The 18,322-nt window shown below is 38.1% G+C and overlaps 3 protein-coding genes across 28 annotated transcripts in view; 2 read left to right on the forward strand and 1 right to left on the reverse strand.

The window, feature by feature from the left end:
• LOC108041146 (TLD domain-containing protein 2) overlaps positions 1 to 2,666 on the forward strand; it is a 92,581-nt gene extending 89,915 nt beyond the window's left edge. For all 25 annotated transcript variants that reach the window (XM_044457270.1, XM_044457271.1, XM_044457273.1 and 22 more), the window contains 4 exons: positions 346 to 467; positions 603 to 762; positions 1,355 to 1,524; positions 1,584 to 2,666. In XM_044457270.1, coding sequence (XP_044313205.1) covers positions 346 to 467; positions 603 to 762; positions 1,355 to 1,524; positions 1,584 to 1,719 — 588 coding nt within the window. In that variant the 3' untranslated portion in view covers positions 1,720 to 2,666. The remainder of the gene's footprint in view (positions 1 to 345; positions 468 to 602; positions 763 to 1,354; positions 1,525 to 1,583) is intronic.
• A 3,183-nt stretch (positions 2,667 to 5,849) lies between these two features.
• Positions 5,850 to 18,290, reverse strand: LOC108041681 (egl nine homolog 1). Of its 2 annotated transcripts, none has more exons than XM_044457283.1 (4): positions 17,269 to 18,290; positions 7,578 to 7,863; positions 6,921 to 7,141; positions 5,850 to 6,858 (listed from the first exon to the last, which is right to left on the reverse strand). In XM_044457283.1, exons 1-4 carry the CDS (start codon positions 17,820 to 17,822, stop codon positions 6,471 to 6,473), a joined length of 1,449 nt encoding a protein of 482 aa, XP_044313218.1. In that variant the 5' UTR covers positions 17,823 to 18,290; the 3' UTR covers positions 5,850 to 6,470. The 2 variants fall into 2 exon arrangements, with proteins under 2 accessions (XP_044313218.1, XP_044313219.1); XM_044457284.1 differs by lacking the exon at positions 17,269 to 18,290 and adding an exon at positions 8,784 to 9,526.
• On the forward strand, positions 11,495 to 17,259 carry LOC108041682 (probable mitochondrial import inner membrane translocase subunit Tim17 4). Its single transcript, XM_044457285.1, has 3 exons — positions 11,495 to 13,037; positions 13,084 to 16,101; positions 16,618 to 17,259. The coding sequence occupies exon 2, from the start codon at positions 15,333 to 15,335 to the stop codon at positions 16,020 to 16,022; it is 690 nt and encodes a 229-aa protein (XP_044313220.1). The 5' UTR covers positions 11,495 to 13,037; positions 13,084 to 15,332; the 3' UTR covers positions 16,023 to 16,101; positions 16,618 to 17,259.
• Positions 18,291 to 18,322: the final 32 nt, after the last annotated feature.

The raw sequence follows: 18,322 nt of genomic DNA on the forward strand, positions 1-18,322 counted from the left end.
GCCAAGCGAGCTCTTTTAATTTGTAGCTAAACTTAAACCAAGACAAGATACACCCACAAAATCAGCAGATACACAATACTAGCACTGCACACAAAATAAAATACATTAAAATGAAAACCTAAAACCAAAGCAAAGCACTGAAATTTAAAAGCTAATACCCAAAAACCTTCCCAACTAAAACAGCAGAAACGTATTTAAATATCTTTTTGATATGTACCTTTAGTTTGATTTGGTATAGATATAAATATTTTTTTACTTATCGATTAGATTATGTTTATTAGTTATATACATTCAACATTGTTCTATTGTGCTAATATTTGCCTATTTTCATCAATCGTTCTTCAGGTGCTGTCAATGAGCACAGATGAATATCGCAAGACCTCACTCTTCGCCACTGGTTCCTTCGACCTGGACTTCCCCATACCAGACCTGATTGGCAAGACAGAAATCCTCACAGAGGAGCATCGGTAAGTTGTCACTGTCCAAGCAGCTTGGCCCTCCAAATCGAATTCTATATGTTTTCTTATTGAGCTGCTTTCGAAGGGAATTCTTACTCAAAACCTTTGCGAGAAACTAGATTAATGTTAGTTTATTAATTGCAGCGAGAAGCTCTGCTCACATCTGCCAGCAAGAGCCGAGGGATACTCCTGGTCCCTGATCTTCAGCACTTCACAACATGGTTTCGCACTTAACTCCCTATATCGCAAAATGGCACGTCTGGAAAGTCCAGTTCTGATTGTCATCGAGGATACAGAGCACAATGTAAGTTTAATCCTGCACAAGCGTAGTATTGGGTGTAGTTATTACAAAAAAGTATATACATATTATTATGTTATTGCAAAGTTTTAGTTCTGTTTTTTATTTCAATTCAACTTCCTTATATTTTATTTTGAGCGTAACGAATCGTTCTCAGCTCACTTTAAACAAATAAGTTCACTCGCCCTAATAAATTAATAAATGTCACAATTTTTATGTTCCCATAAGACTTATCATCTTATTTGCTGTATTTTTGTATATTAAGTATTGTTTAATATCACCTTTATAGGGCTAGTGAACTCCCCACATATTCAAGAGCTTTTAAAAGGGCTGAGACGTAATATACAATCTAACTGATTTGCTCACCACTTTACTCGTGCTCGGGTTCGTGCTAAAGACCTAATAATTAGGTTTTATATTTGATTGTTTAGTCTAAAATGCTAATTGGACAAATTCTTCTTTAATACCTGTTTAATACGTCAATTACCAACATTTAAAATTTAAGCAAAGTGCATTAGAGATAACAGTAATTAAAATACATACTGCCAAAAATAAATGCAAGTCTAAATATTAACACAAATATATTTCATTTCTTTAGGTATTTGGTGCCCTGACCTCCTGCTCACTGCATGTGTCCGATCATTTTTACGGCACTGGTGAGTCCCTGCTCTACAAGTTTAACCCCAGCTTCAAGGTGTTCCACTGGACTGGCGAGAATATGTACTTCATCAAAGGCAACATGGAGAGCCTTTCGATTGGCGCTGGAGAGTGAGTTCAAGGCCTTGAAAATACCGTGCAATCTCTAAATTGTGTATTACTTTTTTCAGTGGTCGCTTCGGCCTGTGGCTGGATGGTGATCTCAACCAGGGACGATCGCAGCAGTGCAGCACATACGGCAACGAGCCTCTGGCGCCACAAGAAGACTTTGTTATCAAAACACTCGAATGCTGGGCATTTGTTTAAGTGAATTTCTGTTGTCAACAACAAACATATTTAAGGATGGCAGCGAGGACCGCCTGCCGGCCTATCTATTTAATTAACTATATGTACTTGTACTAAAAACCAACAACCTGAGAATGATGTCAAAAGCTGATGTGCGTCTAACGATCCTCCAGAATGGCCCACTCAGCCCCAAACCCCAAAACACTTGCGTACACGAACACCACTAGGGAGGAGGATATATAGAACACTGATCTGATCTGAAGGAAAATGCTTGTGAAAAATTCTGTTCTCGGAAGCAAAATGCGAGTTAGCTATGCGTTGGAACGTATTAATTATTTAGTTTTTATATTATATATTATTAAACAAAAGCAACTAAATTATGTGTTAGACTTAAACAAAAACAGAACATGAGAAAAACCCAAAAGGCAGACAAACGACACGGAAATTTAAGCGAAAACAATTGAAGATAACATCAGAGGTCATCACACATCTCCATGAATTAAAGCACACGCATACACCCACATACGCCCACACAAGCACACATTTAAGTTAAGTTCTTATTATCGAAAATTATAACCACCAAATTGTCATTTATCGTGCCTAGCTTCCTTTATTGATTTCAGTTTGAATTTAATTTTGATGAGTTACTCTTTATCGAGAGCATTGTGAAAAAGCGAGCTGAGAAGTTGAGAAAAATAAAAAGAATGTCGATATAATTTTTAGTGCAAAAGTGCTGATTGCAAGTAAAACTGAACGCGGAGATAACTTTTAACGATTTGACTTTTATATACATGTAAAGAAGGAGCCGAGCAGAGCTGAGAGCGAGCGTTTTATTTTTTAGTTTTACACGATATACATATATTTAATTATCATTATTTTAATGCTAATGATGTTGACTTTTATGCAATTATACTAAAACAAAAACAGAAACAACACCAGAATGAAATACACAATATTATACAACCAAACTGGCCAAAACAGAGGTTTTACTTCATCTCCATCCCAGACCCAGAATTCGGGTATCCGGACCCCAATCGATTGTTTGAAGATCTATGTATATCGCCCCACCCCTGTAGGTGTGCTATACTTTCTTAGAGGTCCCAGGGCAGGCAAGATTTGTTTTGTAGTTGTAAGTTTTTCTCCGCAGATATCGGTCACACCCCGTACATATACACAGATAGCCCCGCAGCAGAAACGGAGCTGCTGTGGCGGAAAAGGTTTTGAAGAAATCAAACCAACAAACTTAAATGGCTTTATATCCCTTTTGAGATACAATTTCAGTATAATTATAATAAATTATATACATATATGTATACACATACGCTAATATATAAATGTACAATGGTAGAAACCAATCTAGGTAAATGTAAGTGTAATTTTTGTAGTGTATTTGCGCCCCCAAAACCGAACCCAATTCTACCCAAACCCCAGTTCCCAATCGATTGTATTGTAACCTCCCCAAAATCGAAGGGCGAAGCAACCGAGTCAGAAACATATTCTAAATATTAAAATACACACAAGACGCTCGATGATAAATTTGAGAGAACAAACGAAACAAAATTGCTGATATTTTACACTGAACAGAGTTCGAAACTAACAAAGGAGGAAAACATATAAACACATTTCATTTCATCGGACTTACCGTTTTTACTGGTTTAAAAGCTGAAACAATTCATAAAGCAACGCACACTAAACAAGAAAAGAAATTGTGAAATTTAAAAAATGATAAACTGTAATGATAATCCCAAGCCGAAATCCAGAGAACCCTCTTAGCATGCAACAATTTAGATAAATTTAGCTGAAAATTTGCACGCACCCCAGACCTAAGAACGGAAATATACATATGAATTAAGTAAATGGTGAACTATGGAGACTCACGCCAGTGAAGATGTTTTTAGATGTTATTTAAACGATCTTGACAGACAATTTTTGTGTAGTTGTGCATGCCTAACCACACATACCATATGTACATGTACGCTCTATATGGATAGTATATTAACTCGCCCCAACACGCATTAAACCCAAATGAGAATCAAGTTGAAATTCCTGTTGTATTGTGAAAACAGAAGACTTTCTTTTTAGGACTTTAGAGAATCCAACCCAAAAATTGGAAAGGCTTGTTTACTGAGCAAAAGTAATGATAACCGAGAGATCGATAGCTTAAAAATCACTTCAAGCTACGCGAACTTCATTTAAAAAACTTGAGACCAAAATGCGTTTACTAAAAGATATACTACATTCCAGACGAAATCTCCCCGTTGAGGATTTCGTTCTGGGTCGAACATCATCCAATATTGATATGTATAACGAAAATTAGTTTGTTGACAACCAGTCAATTATGTCTCAATACACAACCAAACTCACACACACAAGCTTAAAGCTTAATGGATTATATGAAAATCAAGAAATATTAATTTTAGTAGCCTATAAAACTATGTTGTTAAATTCGTAGATATTTTGTTGTGCGTTGAAGAGGAATGAATTTAATATTAAAACCAAAAAGAGAGCGTGGCAAAATTAATGGAGATAATTTTATATTGTAACTTCTGTCAATTAAATTGTAGACTGGTGCATATACCAAGCGAAAAATGAATTACATATGCCGCAGACATTGTTGTTGCAGCAGACAATTGTTTAAGCCATCAATGCATGATTATATGGATAACAAATTGATGCCGATAGTTCTGCTCCTTTGAGTTTTTGTTGTGAGTTCAATAAGTGCTTAGTATTTGTGTATTATGTATTCAGGCATACATGAGTACCCAGATGTATATCAAAACTAACGGCCAGTTCATTAGTGTGGAATTATCCATAATCTAGAGCGAGTACTTTTTCCACTCAGTGTCTGCATTTCCAGTGCTTTGCCCATTACCAATGTTGAGTAGTTTGCAAACGTTTCTAGTTGTTGTGCACCAAAAATTAAACAATGTACTTCGCACAATTCCAAGCAGATATTCAGGATATGTAGGCATTAAGCCATCTAGATGCGCCAGATATACAATATACACATTCTTAGAGATATAGATTTGCGATTGCTAGGAGCTGAAGAAGGACTCCCTGGATCTCCCGCTTATTTCAGTTAGACCTTTTAGAATGCTGATTGTAGAACCGAACGATTGTATAAACTCCACTTAGATGAGAGCATAACTCTATCCATGCCACAACTAAAGGTCCATGCCTCATAGCTATGTTATATAAAGGGATCGGCCGAGCAGGGAAGGAGGGTTTTACAAAGATATAGACAGATCGGGAGTCAGATAGAAAAGTGAATGCAGCAGGTGGTTTATTTTTCTACCAACAGATTGCAAGCAATGAAAACACAAAGTTGATTACTCGACGAACAGAAGCCATTATCTAAGTCGTGTGTATATACGAAATATATCTACCTACATACATATATATATTTTTGGAAAGCAAATCAAGTGTATCTTGATGGTATCGGCTAGCTGTATTCAGGTCGCGGCCAAGTACTAAGCATATTTGCAAACGATATTGATCAGTGTAAATGTTAAAAATAAAGCGAAAGTTCGAATGTTTGCCTTGGTTGTTCGGTTTTAATGGAATGCATTCGTTGTTCTTCAGTTATTCAAAACATTAAATAGATATCGGATTAATTCATGTGTGCAACTTGTATCGTACCTATAATATTGCATTCCAACAAAAGCAACTCAATGAAACAGAAAAAACACATGTGCAGAGCAGCAAGAGAATATATATAAAATATATACTATATGTAAATGTAAAGTCATTAAAAAATGAACAACTTTTCTGAAAAATAAAATGTATATTCAAATATCAACAAAGTCTTTTAAATTTGGTTTTTAAATGCGGGTTTGTTAACGTGTTATGTATGGAGGGGACTATATTTAATGACATGATTTTTATGTAGCCGATATAAATAAAAAATCTGCCCAAAAGACTGCAACGAATAATTTCTGACAAAATACAAAATACATTTTAACTCTTATTGAAATTGATCTAATTTTTACAGAATATGTACCTGAAGGCAGCTGTAACCTCAGTTTTCCACACCCACTATTTTTTTAACAGGACATCATGTTGGTTTTATCTAAAAATAACCTTTAATAAAATGTCAAGGCTCATAGTAAAGATTTGTACACTTCCCACACAAATAAAATAACACTCACGTATTTCATTTGCTCAGGCTTTTTAATATAAAAATATACATATAATATGTAGATATGCCATAAATATACATATTTAATGGTTTAGAGATAACAAGAGAATAGATTTCTGACAGACATATATTTCCGCTTGTTATTAGATGTAAACGATATCAAAAAGATTTCTAACTAGATGCATGAGAGTCGACAGATTGAGTGGGAAGCCAGCGATCGCATTTGCACACGATTCGCGGGCCTAATTTTGAGATAGGATATAATGAGCGTCGCGACTGTTGCTGATGCTGGTTAGCTTATCTTTAGGTATAATACTTTGGCAGCCAAAAACTAAGAATTAGCTGGGCAAAAGGTCCTGACAAAGATGCAACAAACTAATAATTAATAAACATTCAACTCGGACGCTGACAAGGCAGTAAGCTAATGGTTAATGCGAGAATAACTAAGGATACGACTTAGATACTAAACTAGAAGGCTTAACGACTAAAGGAGCTTTGATTCACTTTTGCAATTCGGGCTTGGGCTGCTGCCCGCCGGAGCTATAAATAGTTTTTAACTAGCTTTATACATGTGTGTTTGGTTGGAAATAATTTACACTTTTTGGTTGCCCTTTAGCTGCGCTGCCTGCTTGGGTTACGTGCATATTTCGTTGCTGGCGGCGCAGGCATTACTGGACACATTGGCATTTAACGCTCCCGTTCCCGTGGACATGCTGGCCGGCAGGCTGGATGAGGATGCAGGTGGTGCTACTGCTGTGGCGGGTGGTGTGGTGGTAGAGTCGGGTTCAGCCTGCTGGGCTTGGGCTTGAGCTGCCACGTTGTTCGTCTTGCTGTTCTCCAGCTTGGCTCTGTTAAGAGCCTCTTCGCGCTCCTTGGCATCGAAGTACCAGACGGTTATGGCATAGCGGGTCCGATGGGCAGGCTGTACCTCATGGGGATTGCGAATGTCCGACCAAAAGAATATCAGCCGGTCAAACTTGGGTTCAATGTCTGCCACTGTTGTTCCGGGAGTGGGTCGAATCCTGTTAATAGTTAAGATTTAGGTTGATTCTCAGTGTTCTGTAAGTAAGTTTATAAAACTAACCGCAGTATGCCGCCACTTTCCCGGGCATCCCAGTTTATATTTAGGTAGTAAATGGCCGTTATAACGCGGCCGTCCTTTTTGGGATTGTCCACATGCATGACGTAATGCGTTCCAAATCCTGGATAGCATGCGACCATCGCCCTCGTACGCTCCCTGATGTGATAGTTTCCCAGAATACCATTGTCCTTCATCGTGTTGACACGATACACCACAGAGTCAATCTAGAATTATTTAAATGGATTAAAATTAAAATTTGTAAAAAAAGTATTATATGAGTTTAGGAAAACGCTTTGAATTCCGGTTCTCTTCTTTCAAAAATTCGATTTAAGTTAGGTCAACTTCTAGCACTTGTTTTAAAGGAATTGTAAAACACTGAAATGCTTAAGGCATACTTTATTATTAAATATAGAATCCCATGTACATATGCACATAGACTCGGGAAGTTAATGCTAGTCAAGAATTTACATACATAATCAGAAAAGTTTACAAATTCCTGGTAAACACTGTAAGTTCTCTCTGGGGTATATAACTAAATGTTTGTCTACAACAGTTTTCTTTTAATAGGGACTTTTTACTTTAAATAGGGATACGAGAATTTATATGCCCTATTAAAATTCTTGTTCGGAAAAAAAGGATTAAGACATCCAAATAACTCACCTGATTGGTCAGATACCAGACATTGCTGCAGCCCGGCTCATTTCCACCAACCCACTTGATTTTATCGCCCCGAATATTGTCACCGCGCGCCGCTGTAGACGGAGCATCGGGCATCTGGTTGGTCACCACCTGGCCATCTTGAAATGCCCCTGCATTGTACATGCTCCGAACCTCGTTGAGGATCTTCAGTCCCGTCTCCATGCCCAAGAAGTCATCCACCACAGACAACCCATACTGGTTCATGTCGTTGATGATGTTCCGGCACAGATCCTCATAGCGACGCTCACTGCGGAAAAACAAAGAACTTTAATAAGACTGAGAATTTCAATTGCGTTTCATTAATTCAAAAGACAAAGAGGAAAAAACAAGAGACATTTCAAGGCCGTAAATCTGTAATCGATTTAGAGATGCCTATGAAGGTGAGGTCACCTTGGGGAAACCCCTGCATTCTGTAGATCTAGACAGCGCTTTCCCTACCTATTTTTAGCGCAAAAGTTTAATTACAGTTAAGCTTTTTTATGGGCGTTAGAGCAACCAGTGCTGCGATGCATAAAATTTTACGACTTTTTTATGATGCGCCCATAAAACCAATATTTTCATACAAGTCGGTGGGTCCCAGTCACGTAGGCCACCCAGAACTATACGGATCGGAACAGAACTGGCCCACTCACAACAAACAATTCTGGATAAGCAAAGCAAAGCTACACATTGGGAAAAATAAATAAATAAAAGAAGTGTTGAAACATTTTAGCACAAGCTCACAGAAGCTTTAAAAAGTCATAAAGTAAAAATTATTGTCGCAAAAATACAAAAATTACCGAAACGTGCGGCACGGTTGATCAATAGGGGACAACTACAAGTCACTATAGAGCAAGTTGTGTATTGCCAACATGTGAATATTAATATAAAAATTCACGGGCTGCCGAGATATTAAGATGCGAGAAAAACGGCATTGAAGACCACAAACAGAAACTGTTGACCGGTTTTATTTTTGGCATTAATAACCAGTGCAAAAATCTATGAAAAGAAAGAGTTTGCAAAATTGAAAAAATGTTTTCTAAAGGAATTCAAGAATGTCAAGAAAGGCTTTTATCTACAAAATCCAAAATTATTTTTTTTTCGTAATGGTTATCCCCGTTGTGGCGCTCGGCCTCGGTTATCTTTTATGGATCCTAAAGCCCTCTAAAGATCGAAAAGCTCATTTACCGTTTGTCCAGTAGTTCCCGGAAATATTGCTCAGCATTAGCAGGATGTGCCGAGTGCTTGAAAAAGTTTTTGTAGTCCGTGGTCGGGGAGGTAATCATTTTGCCTTGATTAGTCAGCTTGTGTTTGACTAATAGCACTTGAACTATGTTCTTTATTCGCACTTGTTAAGGATTCAGTGTCCTTTTTTGTTCTTCAGATAAAGTAAGTGGGTGTTTTTTTAAGGACGAGAAGGGTTTTCAATCGACTTTTGGGTATCTTAAAAGGTTGGGGGTCCTTTTTTGATATCCAGATTTTGTTATTAGGTCTTTTTAGAAAAGAAGTGTTCTAAAGCGACTTCTCCAAAAATTCACGCACAACTAAAGAAAGTTTAAAAATGCCTGCGAGTTTTATGCGAATGCGAACCCCGATCGTTGGAGGGAGAGAGCGCGAGCGAGTTAGAGAGAGACACCGGTCGTTATATTATATCGTTTATCGGTGTAGGGTGCCGCGTTGTTGCAATCGTATTGGTGGGCAGGTATGAATAATTGCAGATTGCATTTGTTGTGGCCAGCTGCAAAATTGCCCATATATATATTTGTTTTGTTTTGTTTCACTGGCAGATGTTTGTTTTGATTTGCCTTTGTTTATGCACTGTTAGTCACGTTTGTTTATCGCTGGGTTTCGGTTAACTAAATTAAGTAAAAAATGTGGAACAGCTGACACGAACCGCACTCGTTGCCGTTCGTTTTCCGAATGCGGGAGCAGAGCAAGTCGCTCCGACTATTACCGTTGCCGCACGCACTGGGAGAGAGGAAGAGAGCAAGGGACAGTATGTGAAGACATTTTAGCTAATTTAAAGCTAAATCTACTACTTTACTTCATATTAAATTTCTCATTTAATTTGCAGTTACATTTTCCATTTTTTTCAGGTAATGGGAATACAGAACTAAATTAATGATACTGCTAGTGAATGTCACTTTATACCATACTGAGATAAGTAGTTATTGTATTAACGAAAATAAGGCTTTGCAGATAATGATTTTTTTTAATTCAATTCTAATAATTTAATAAAAAAAAAAACACAACAGTCCAGATTAATTAATTTATAGGAGGCAAGATAGAAAAAACGTATATGTATTTATTATGCCGGTTGGGAAGAGCCTAGATTAATTTAAATGACTTAAAATACAATTGAAATTTGACTTTTATGTGTTGTGGCTTGGAGAATTGTAAAAAACATCTCAAAACATCAACAAAACAGGGCTAATTATTTCTAGCTTTTTTCTCTTTCTCAAAATCTGTAATCACTGTCTGAGAGCGACAGTGTTATTACGAGAGAATGAGAATTGGGGGCCAGGGAAGCGGTTATTTAAGAAGAAGCAACCGTTTAAGGCGATAAGCAACACCTTGATAGGTGTGGGTAAATAATAGAAAATAAGGCAAAAATAAAGTTAAAAAGCAGCTGCAGATTACGAGAAACCGACTTGGCGGTGCAAGTAGAATGGATCATTCGAAAATGAGAAGTGGGAGGCACGTACTCGTTCCGGCCTCCTTTTAAAAGAATCAGAAAACACTCTGCTGATACAAAACCAATGCAAACGGAAAAGTCAGGAAAAGCAAAGGCAAACGAAAAAGCAGAAAAGCAAGCGCAACAATCGTCACGTAGCCCATCACACACACTTAGACACACGCACATGCGAGCGTACCCACACAAACGTTAGAAAAGGCACACGCACAGGCCTTAATACGATAGACAAGAGAGTTAAAAAGAGGTGGATGCCAGCAAAGTGTGAGGGGGCAGCAATTTGTCTGATACAAATGTCTGCTAAAAAAAAATGACTTTGAAAATAAACCCGAAGATGCGGTACAGAACGTCGGAAACACGCGGAAGCTACATACATATGCGAGTGTACGAACCACAGAATTAGGTCAACGGCCCAGTTCAAAGTCGGAGCCAAAATTGAGTTCACTTAGAGAAAATGCCATTAGTCACTGAAATGTTCCCAAAATAGCTTCTTCGGAGGTGTCCATAAAATCTCTTCAAACAAATTTAAATCTCGGTAGCGCGAGTACAGAGATAAACCATCAAAAACAAGAGAGAACGCTATAGTCGGGTGCCCCGACTATCAGATACCCGTTACTCAGGTAAAGGGAGTGCGAGGGAGATGGAGATAGAAACTTTGATCACGTATAACTTTTTAACGAATGGTCCGATTTGAAAAATTTCTTCTACATTTCGATAGGTATTGATAAACACAATAAAACTGCATTTTTACTTTTCCGAAATATTTAAATTTTTAAAATCGTATATAAGCGATTGTGGGCGTTAAAGGGGGCGTGGCACCATTTTGAAACAAACTTGCGCTGCGTAGGAACTTCTAAAATCTACATGCAAAATGCCAATCTTCTAGCTTTTATAGTTTCCGAGATCTCAGCGTTCATACGGACAGACAGACGGACAGACAGACGGACAGACGGACAGACGGACATGGCTAGATCGACTCGGCTAGTGATCCTGATCAAGAATATATATACTTTATAGGGTCGGAAACGCTTCCTTCTAGCTGTTACATACTTTTGCACGAATATAATATACCCTTTTACTCTACGAGTAACGGGTATAAAAATTAACATTAATGAAATTTTTGGAAAGGTTATACTTTTAAAATCACATTAACAAAAACAATACATATAACATTTTTGTTGGCTTATAAATCATGATTTAAAACCAATTTCGATTAACACCCTTAGTGGAATTACAGTCCTTCCATTCATGTCCCTAGGGCCAGAAATAAAGCAAGGAACCTCGTATACTAGTCTCCTTAAGATCTCACAGGCGAGGAATTTTCCACAACGTCCTTTTTATAAAAGGGATTATGTAACTGAACTGGTAATGATTTTTTTAAGTGCAAACATGTTTCTGTGCACATTGTAATGATCGATTTGAGCCCTTCGTCTGTGATGTATTACGTGCGACGAGGGCGACTGCGGCACGTGTACCACACGCAGCCCTCAAAGTGGGTGGAAGGGTAGCGGAGGTGGGGGGCGCGGCAGGCGCACACGCACTGGTCGGCAGACGACCTTGATGACGTGCGTCTGCCTACGTAGTTCGCTTTGGTTTCTTTTATGTTCGAGATTTATCGTTAGATGTTGCTTCAGCTCCAAATTTAAAAGTGAGTTAATGGATATACATATGTAGAATAAAGTAAACAATATTTGGAAACGAAAACTATTAAGGATAGAACAACCAAAATGTAATAAACAAGAATATAATAATACCAAACCCTTTTTAAAACTGAATAGCAAAGATCAAAATCAAATTATTGCTTATAAAGATGTTCCATTAACTTTAAAATTTACAAATGCGGATACGCGTGCTTTATTTTCATATTGCGAAGACATTTTTTTAAATGGCTAAATTTGTCGTCCAAAAAATCTAGTTAAACGATTGTCCGATTTTTACCGACCCTCAATTGTGAAGAATTGGCCGGCTATCTTATGGTCGATGAATATTTTTATTTAGAAATGACTTGTTAGTCACTAACTGTGACTTAACAAGGTGTGTTCAACACTTTCTCCAGGTAAAGACGAAATATCTATTCAAATAGACTAACAAGCACAAACTGTTTACGGCCCATTTTCACATGCTCTTGTTAAGCTTATTTTAGTAATAATTACCTAAAAGGTCAAAATTATTTAAATTTTAAGAACAATTTTATAAAAAAAAAGGTTTAAGACAACTTTAAAAACAATTTGTATGTAATGTTTTACGAAGCACTTTTTTAACTTTTGGGTCTATATTAGGTCACTTTGAAACCTTTTCATCTATTTGTTGAAAGAATTGTAATAAGTACTAATACAAAAGATTGTGTATATCAAACTAGAGAACTTCCCCTCGAAAGAAAAAAATCCATAAAAAAATTTAAGAAAATCCGACCAAACTTTGGTGCGATTGCACATTTGTTTTATCTTTAGCCGTATTAATAGCGGAATGGCAGGATGGATTATTGACCTTTCTTATCAAATATTTGACATTGACAGTCGACGGCGGATGAATGCGGTTTTCGCGCGATCGTTGTTTATCGAGTTTTGCGCACCGTATTGTTTATTTTTCCCGGCGAGTTGCCTGACAGGCACACCAGCAAATTTAGCACATTTATAAACAATGTCGGAATTTTGCAAACCTCTGAAAATGAGATCGCCGGTCCGACTGCTAATTGTTTGATAAAGAACAACACATCTCGCGGCAGATTAAAATCTAAGCTAAGGCAAATGGTAAATTCTGATAACACGATTTGAGTTATACGCTTGCATATTCCAGGCACGTAGGCAAAACGCTCCGGACCACCCTGGTAAACGGACCACCCATTCCAAGTGATAAGAAGCTCGAAAAAGAGGCGACGTACACTGGTCGACAAAATTATTTAACAGCAAAACAGTCTTGCAATAGCCCACACAGATCCACTTTATCTGCATTTAAATTTTTTGTTCCAAATATACTTGTACATATGGTTTTTCATACTTTTGATTTGATGAGTGTTAAAGAAAATAGCAATATTGTCATAATATGATGCTTTGACTTAAAAAATAACATCCAAACAATTATATTTTATCGTCTAGTGTTATTGATGATTCAGCCCGATTCGTTGGAAGTCCAACGATTGCGAAAGTATTTTTATATATTGTCTGATGTGTGCGGTGCATGTTTGTTGTATCTGTTAGTGCCGGGGTGAAAAGCAAAAATAAATAAATAAGCGAGTAACAAAGATTTGAACGCAATGAACTGCGCAACAGAATAATTACAAAGTCAGCACCGTCCGTCCGGGAAAATGCGACTGTGAGTGCGACTGCAGGTGCTATCAGATTGGCTATGGTCGCCATATGCATTCGACTGCCGGGCACGTAATGCCAAAGGTAAATACCCGGCTGGAGAGGTGACATCTCGCAACGAAGTGCAAAAATTCGGAGGGAATCGAATCGCAAGGTACAAACACTTTTGCGAATTTGTTTTCTGTAATTTCAAGTTCTCTTCAGACAAAGAGACATGCGCTTCACAAATGGTAATCAAAAAAAAAATCGAAAAAAGTTTCTTATAATCTTTAAACATGGAAAACAAATTTTATTTCAAAATAGTTTTTTTAATACTTTGTTTTTAAAAGTTTTTAGGATATCTTATATTGTAAAACCATTATAAAATATTATTGAAAATCATAAAGTTTCTTAAGATTAAGCTTTTAAAAATTTGGTCAATCTTTTAAGATAAAAAAGTGGATAAATGGAAGAAAAAAATATTTAGAAAAGTAAGTTTTATTTGTTTATTACAAAAACAATAAAATTGTTTTTACCAGCTTTAGTTTAAAATGATGTGGTTCAATATGGCCACAACTTTAATTTCCCCTGAGTTTACTTTTAAAGCTGAGGTGTTGATAAAAAATACTTTTTAGGAGTCTAGAAATATAATGCCAAAGTCCACAAATATTTAAAAGAAAAAATTCCAGAATTTGTAAGATACAGCCATAAATTGTACCATTCATTATAGATGATATGTCAGCAACGTTATTATTTTTTTCTTTCGTGCCGATTCACAGAACGGGCACGTAAACGCTTATCGGTAATTGACTTGATATGCAAGTGAGGATCCCTGAGGGGCGGCACGGGGCCTACGACGATGAGAATGCACATGTTGGGGCCTAATCTGGGAGTATACATTTCGATTTGCGGACACGATGTTTCCACAAATTGCAAACGCAGTTTCAAGTGCACGGTCGTCTTACTTATCGAAGTACTTGACTCAGTCACATATAATAACTTGTTATCTGATGAAATCATCACTGATCAACGACAAGATAAGCAGCAACAATAACATAGAAGAAAGTTGGGAAGGCAATAGAATACCATTGGTTTTAAAAAGGGTTTAATGTCAGTTTTATTTCTGTCAAACAAAAGCCTCTTAACGAAGTAATAAACAGGTTATGGCATTTCTTATCAAAAGTGACGAAAAAAGGCTTAAACAATAAATCAATATTTTATTTTAAAACGTCACGCATCACGTCTGAAATTTTTGTTTGGACTTGCTTAGAGCTTAAAGAAGTTGGGTCGAATAAAATCATTAACTTGACTTTTAAGTCATGATCATATTTGCGTGCAGAAAAATCGCAATTTCGAAAAAATAAAAAAAGGCCGTGGTTGTCATCTCTTAAAAAGTAAGAATTTAAAAAATCGTTTGCACACCGCCTAAAAATAGTTTATTTTGACAAAAACACGTTTGCCTTAAAAATAGTTTTTAGAAAAAATACAAAATGACTAAGTTTGCCCACCTCTGAACAAGTAAAGTAAATTACTCTTTTCTTTAGATCATCATAGCAGATCAATAAATTGTATTGACATAAAAGTCAAAGATTTTCAATTCCTAAAACAATATATACTCAAAAATCGGACGTTTTCGTTTAAAAGTCAAAATATATATACACAAGAATCGCATCTTCGCCAAACGAAGAAAAGCGAATAAATGCTACAATTTTATTAAAGGACAGAGACTATCAATATACTAAACGTATCTAGGACTAGATCATGGAGTACAATCGCCAGCCGTGTCCCATCAGAATCATCGAGGACTGCGGGTGCGCTTTTATGATAGGCACCGTGGGAGGATCGTTGTTCCAGTATGTCAGGGGTTTCCGTAATTCTCCGGCCGGTCTACGAATCGGCCTTTACGGCGGATTCGAGTCGGTGAAATTGCGGACACCGGCGATCGCCGGCAGCTTTGCTATTTGGGGCGCCACCTTTAGCACTGTGGACTGCTTTCTAAATTCGTATCGCCAGAGGGAGGATTCCTGGAACTCAATTGTCAGCGGAGCGGCCACTGGCGGAATTTTGGCAGCACGCAACGGCATTCGAGCCATGGCCAACAGTGCCTTTGTGGGCTGTCTCGTCTTGGCCATGCTGGAAGGAGCCGGAGCAGCAGTGGCCACGATCTATGCAGTCGACGGAGAAGAAATCAAAAGCATTGATGTCCAGCCAGCGCAGAAACCTGTGTGGGAAGCTATAGCAGTGAACTCGGTAAAGCAAACTTCCCCAAAGGGTCAGGACTTGAGCGTGGCCGAGTTTGAGCGGGTACTGTACAAATGTCAAGCATACGGAGCCCAAAATATGAGTCTGGAGGATTTGCGTTCGGATGCAATGAAGGATAAGGAAAGGGATCGGGTGGAGGAGCCATCGCACTCGCTGCTTGATCTAGTAAAGCTGGCCAAGATTATCTGATAAGGACTTTCTTTGTAGAGTCAATATTTTACTTTCAGTGTGCCTCTTCCAAATTCTGTGCATAGATTGATATATTTTTATACCCGTTACTCGTAGAGTAAAAGGGTATATTGTATTCGTGCAAAAGTATGTAACAGCTAGAAGGAAGCGTTTCCGACCCTATAAAGTATATATATTCTTGATCAGGGTCACTAGCCGAGTCGATATAGCCATGTCCGTCTGTCCGTCTGTCTGTCTGTCCGTATGAACGCTGAGATCTCGGAAACTATAAAAGCTAGAAGATTGGCATTTTGCATGCAGATTCTAGGAGTTCCTACGCAGCGCAAGTTTGTTTCAAAAAGGTGCCACGCCCCCTTTAACGCCCACAATCGCTTATATACGATTTTAAAAATTTAAATATTTCGGAAAAGTAAAAATGCAGTTTTATTGTGTTTATCGATACCTATCGAAATGTAGAAGAAATTTTTCAAATCGGACCATTCGTTAAAAAGTTATGCGTGATCAAAGTTTCTATCTCCATCTCCCTCGCACTCCCTTTACCTGTGTAACGGGTATCTGATAGTCGGGGCACCCGACTATAGCGTTCTCTCTTGTTTTTTAATTGGGCCAAGGAGCATTTCAATTGCAGCGCATTTTAACAACCTACAAATCCTTTCAATATATTTGGAAAACATATTCGTTAAAGTTTAACCTAAAGGCCTATTAACTTTAATTTACGTATGCAGCAATATTTATTTAAAAACTGAAGGATTTCCCTTGGTTTAAAGGGAAAGTCTTGCAGGTTAGCCGAGTACTAAGCCTACTCATCTGCATTCAAAACATTTGAAAAATGTATTGGGATATTTTGTGTTTTTATTTGTGCAATTCATTTGTTTCTAAGTTTAAAATTTAAAAAAGTTATGTTTCTTATATGGTTTTTTACATTGCATTTCTATATTTTATTTACTTAAATAATTTAAAACAGGTGTCCTTATATTGACTAAGAAGCAGGGTAAATTTTGGAATTGCATGAAGCATAAATAAAATCAAAATTCCACAGAAATTGTATCTAGATGATATCTTACACATATTATAACTGTTTTTGTGTTATGAGGATAAGGATAATTAATTGTCCCATTATACCTATGCTTAGAAGCTACATTAGATTACACAAAAACACTCTGAAAATCACATATTACATTCGGAGTTGGCAATTATGAATATTCCTGGGACTGATAGAAATCTACCTTTTTATCGAAAGGCTTACCTTCCCGATCCCATGAAGCTGGCATCCGCCAGTCCAATTTGATAGCTGGAGCTCTTTTCGCCGTGATGGTGATGGTGTTGTTGCTGCTGCTGCTGCTTTTGACCCACTTCTGTTGGGGCCGCCTGCGCTCGATTGTCCGGCTGCCCCAGGAGATTCAGCAGGTTGTCCACCTCGGCGGGCCAACTCTGCGCCTGGTGGGCGGGCGTCATCATTTGGGCGGTGGAGCAGTTGGCGCCAGCGCCATTGCCCTCCAGATTGGCGGATGCCACCGCTTGTTGAAGTTGCTGGATTTGCTGGCGCTGTTGCTGCTTGTTGTTGTTGCTGCTGTTGACCTTTTGGCGGGTTAGGAGGCGGCACTCGCTGCGGTGTGCGGGCCAATCCAAGTGCTGGTGGGCGGGTGAGCAGTAGTAGACGGCCTTGCACTTGGCGCAGCGAAGCAGCTGTTGCTGAGTGCCGCAAATAGAGCAGCGAGGTGGATCCATGGCCGACCTGGATCCAGAATAGGAATCAGAACGGCTACCTGAATCCCTGACCTTTCCGCGACCCCTGCTCATTGCATTTCGCCGGAGAGCCGAAGGCGACGACCGATTCTAACCTTGACTGTTCTCTCTGCTCTTTTCTTTTTTACTCCACCTTCGCCCGCTCACGCACACACAGACACAGATTATGGCTATCAATTATTAATGCGAATTACGGCACTCGTTTTAGCCAACATTTCACTGTTAGTTCGCTTGCGCTTATTTTAATCACGTAGGCCAAACTGATTTGCCAAATAAACAAAAAAAACGGCACACACACACATACGGACAACTATGTGTGCGTTGTTGTTGGTTTGATTGGCAATTATTCTTATTTGGAAAGGTATTTGGGTTGGGTTTTTCTCTCTCGACACTCTCTGGTTAATAGCCTTAGACTTGAATAATCGTTTTGTCGTTTAAATTGCACGGAAAATTGCGAAACGATTGAAAATTTCTTGCACCCAAACTTTTTTATTTCCTAGCGATGAGCGTCAACCGATACTTAAAGAGTGCGATAGTCATCGTAACGTTGCACA

The sequence above is a fragment of the Drosophila rhopaloa genome, unplaced genomic scaffold (genome assembly GCF_018152115.1).
Source record: "Drosophila rhopaloa isolate 14029-0021.01 unplaced genomic scaffold, ASM1815211v1 contig_155, whole genome shotgun sequence".
Classification (NCBI taxonomy): Eukaryota; Metazoa; Arthropoda; class Insecta; order Diptera; family Drosophilidae; genus Drosophila; species Drosophila rhopaloa.

Coding starts and splice junctions, on each gene's coding strand:
- LOC108041682 (XM_044457285.1), top strand. CDS start 15,333: ATGGAGTACAATCGCCAGCCGTGTCCCATCAGAATCATCGAGGACTGC.
- LOC108041681 (XM_044457283.1), bottom strand. CDS start 17,822: ATGAGCAGGGGTCGCGGAAAGGTCAGGGATTCAGGTAGCCGTTCTGAT. Junction 7,864..17,268: donor AGCTTCATGGGATCGGGAAG/GTAAGCCTTTCG, acceptor GTTTTTCCGCAG/TGAGCGTCGCTATGAGGATC. Junction 7,142..7,577: donor TCTGGTATCTGACCAATCAG/GTGAGTTATTTG, acceptor AAATAATTCTAG/ATTGACTCTGTGGTGTATCG.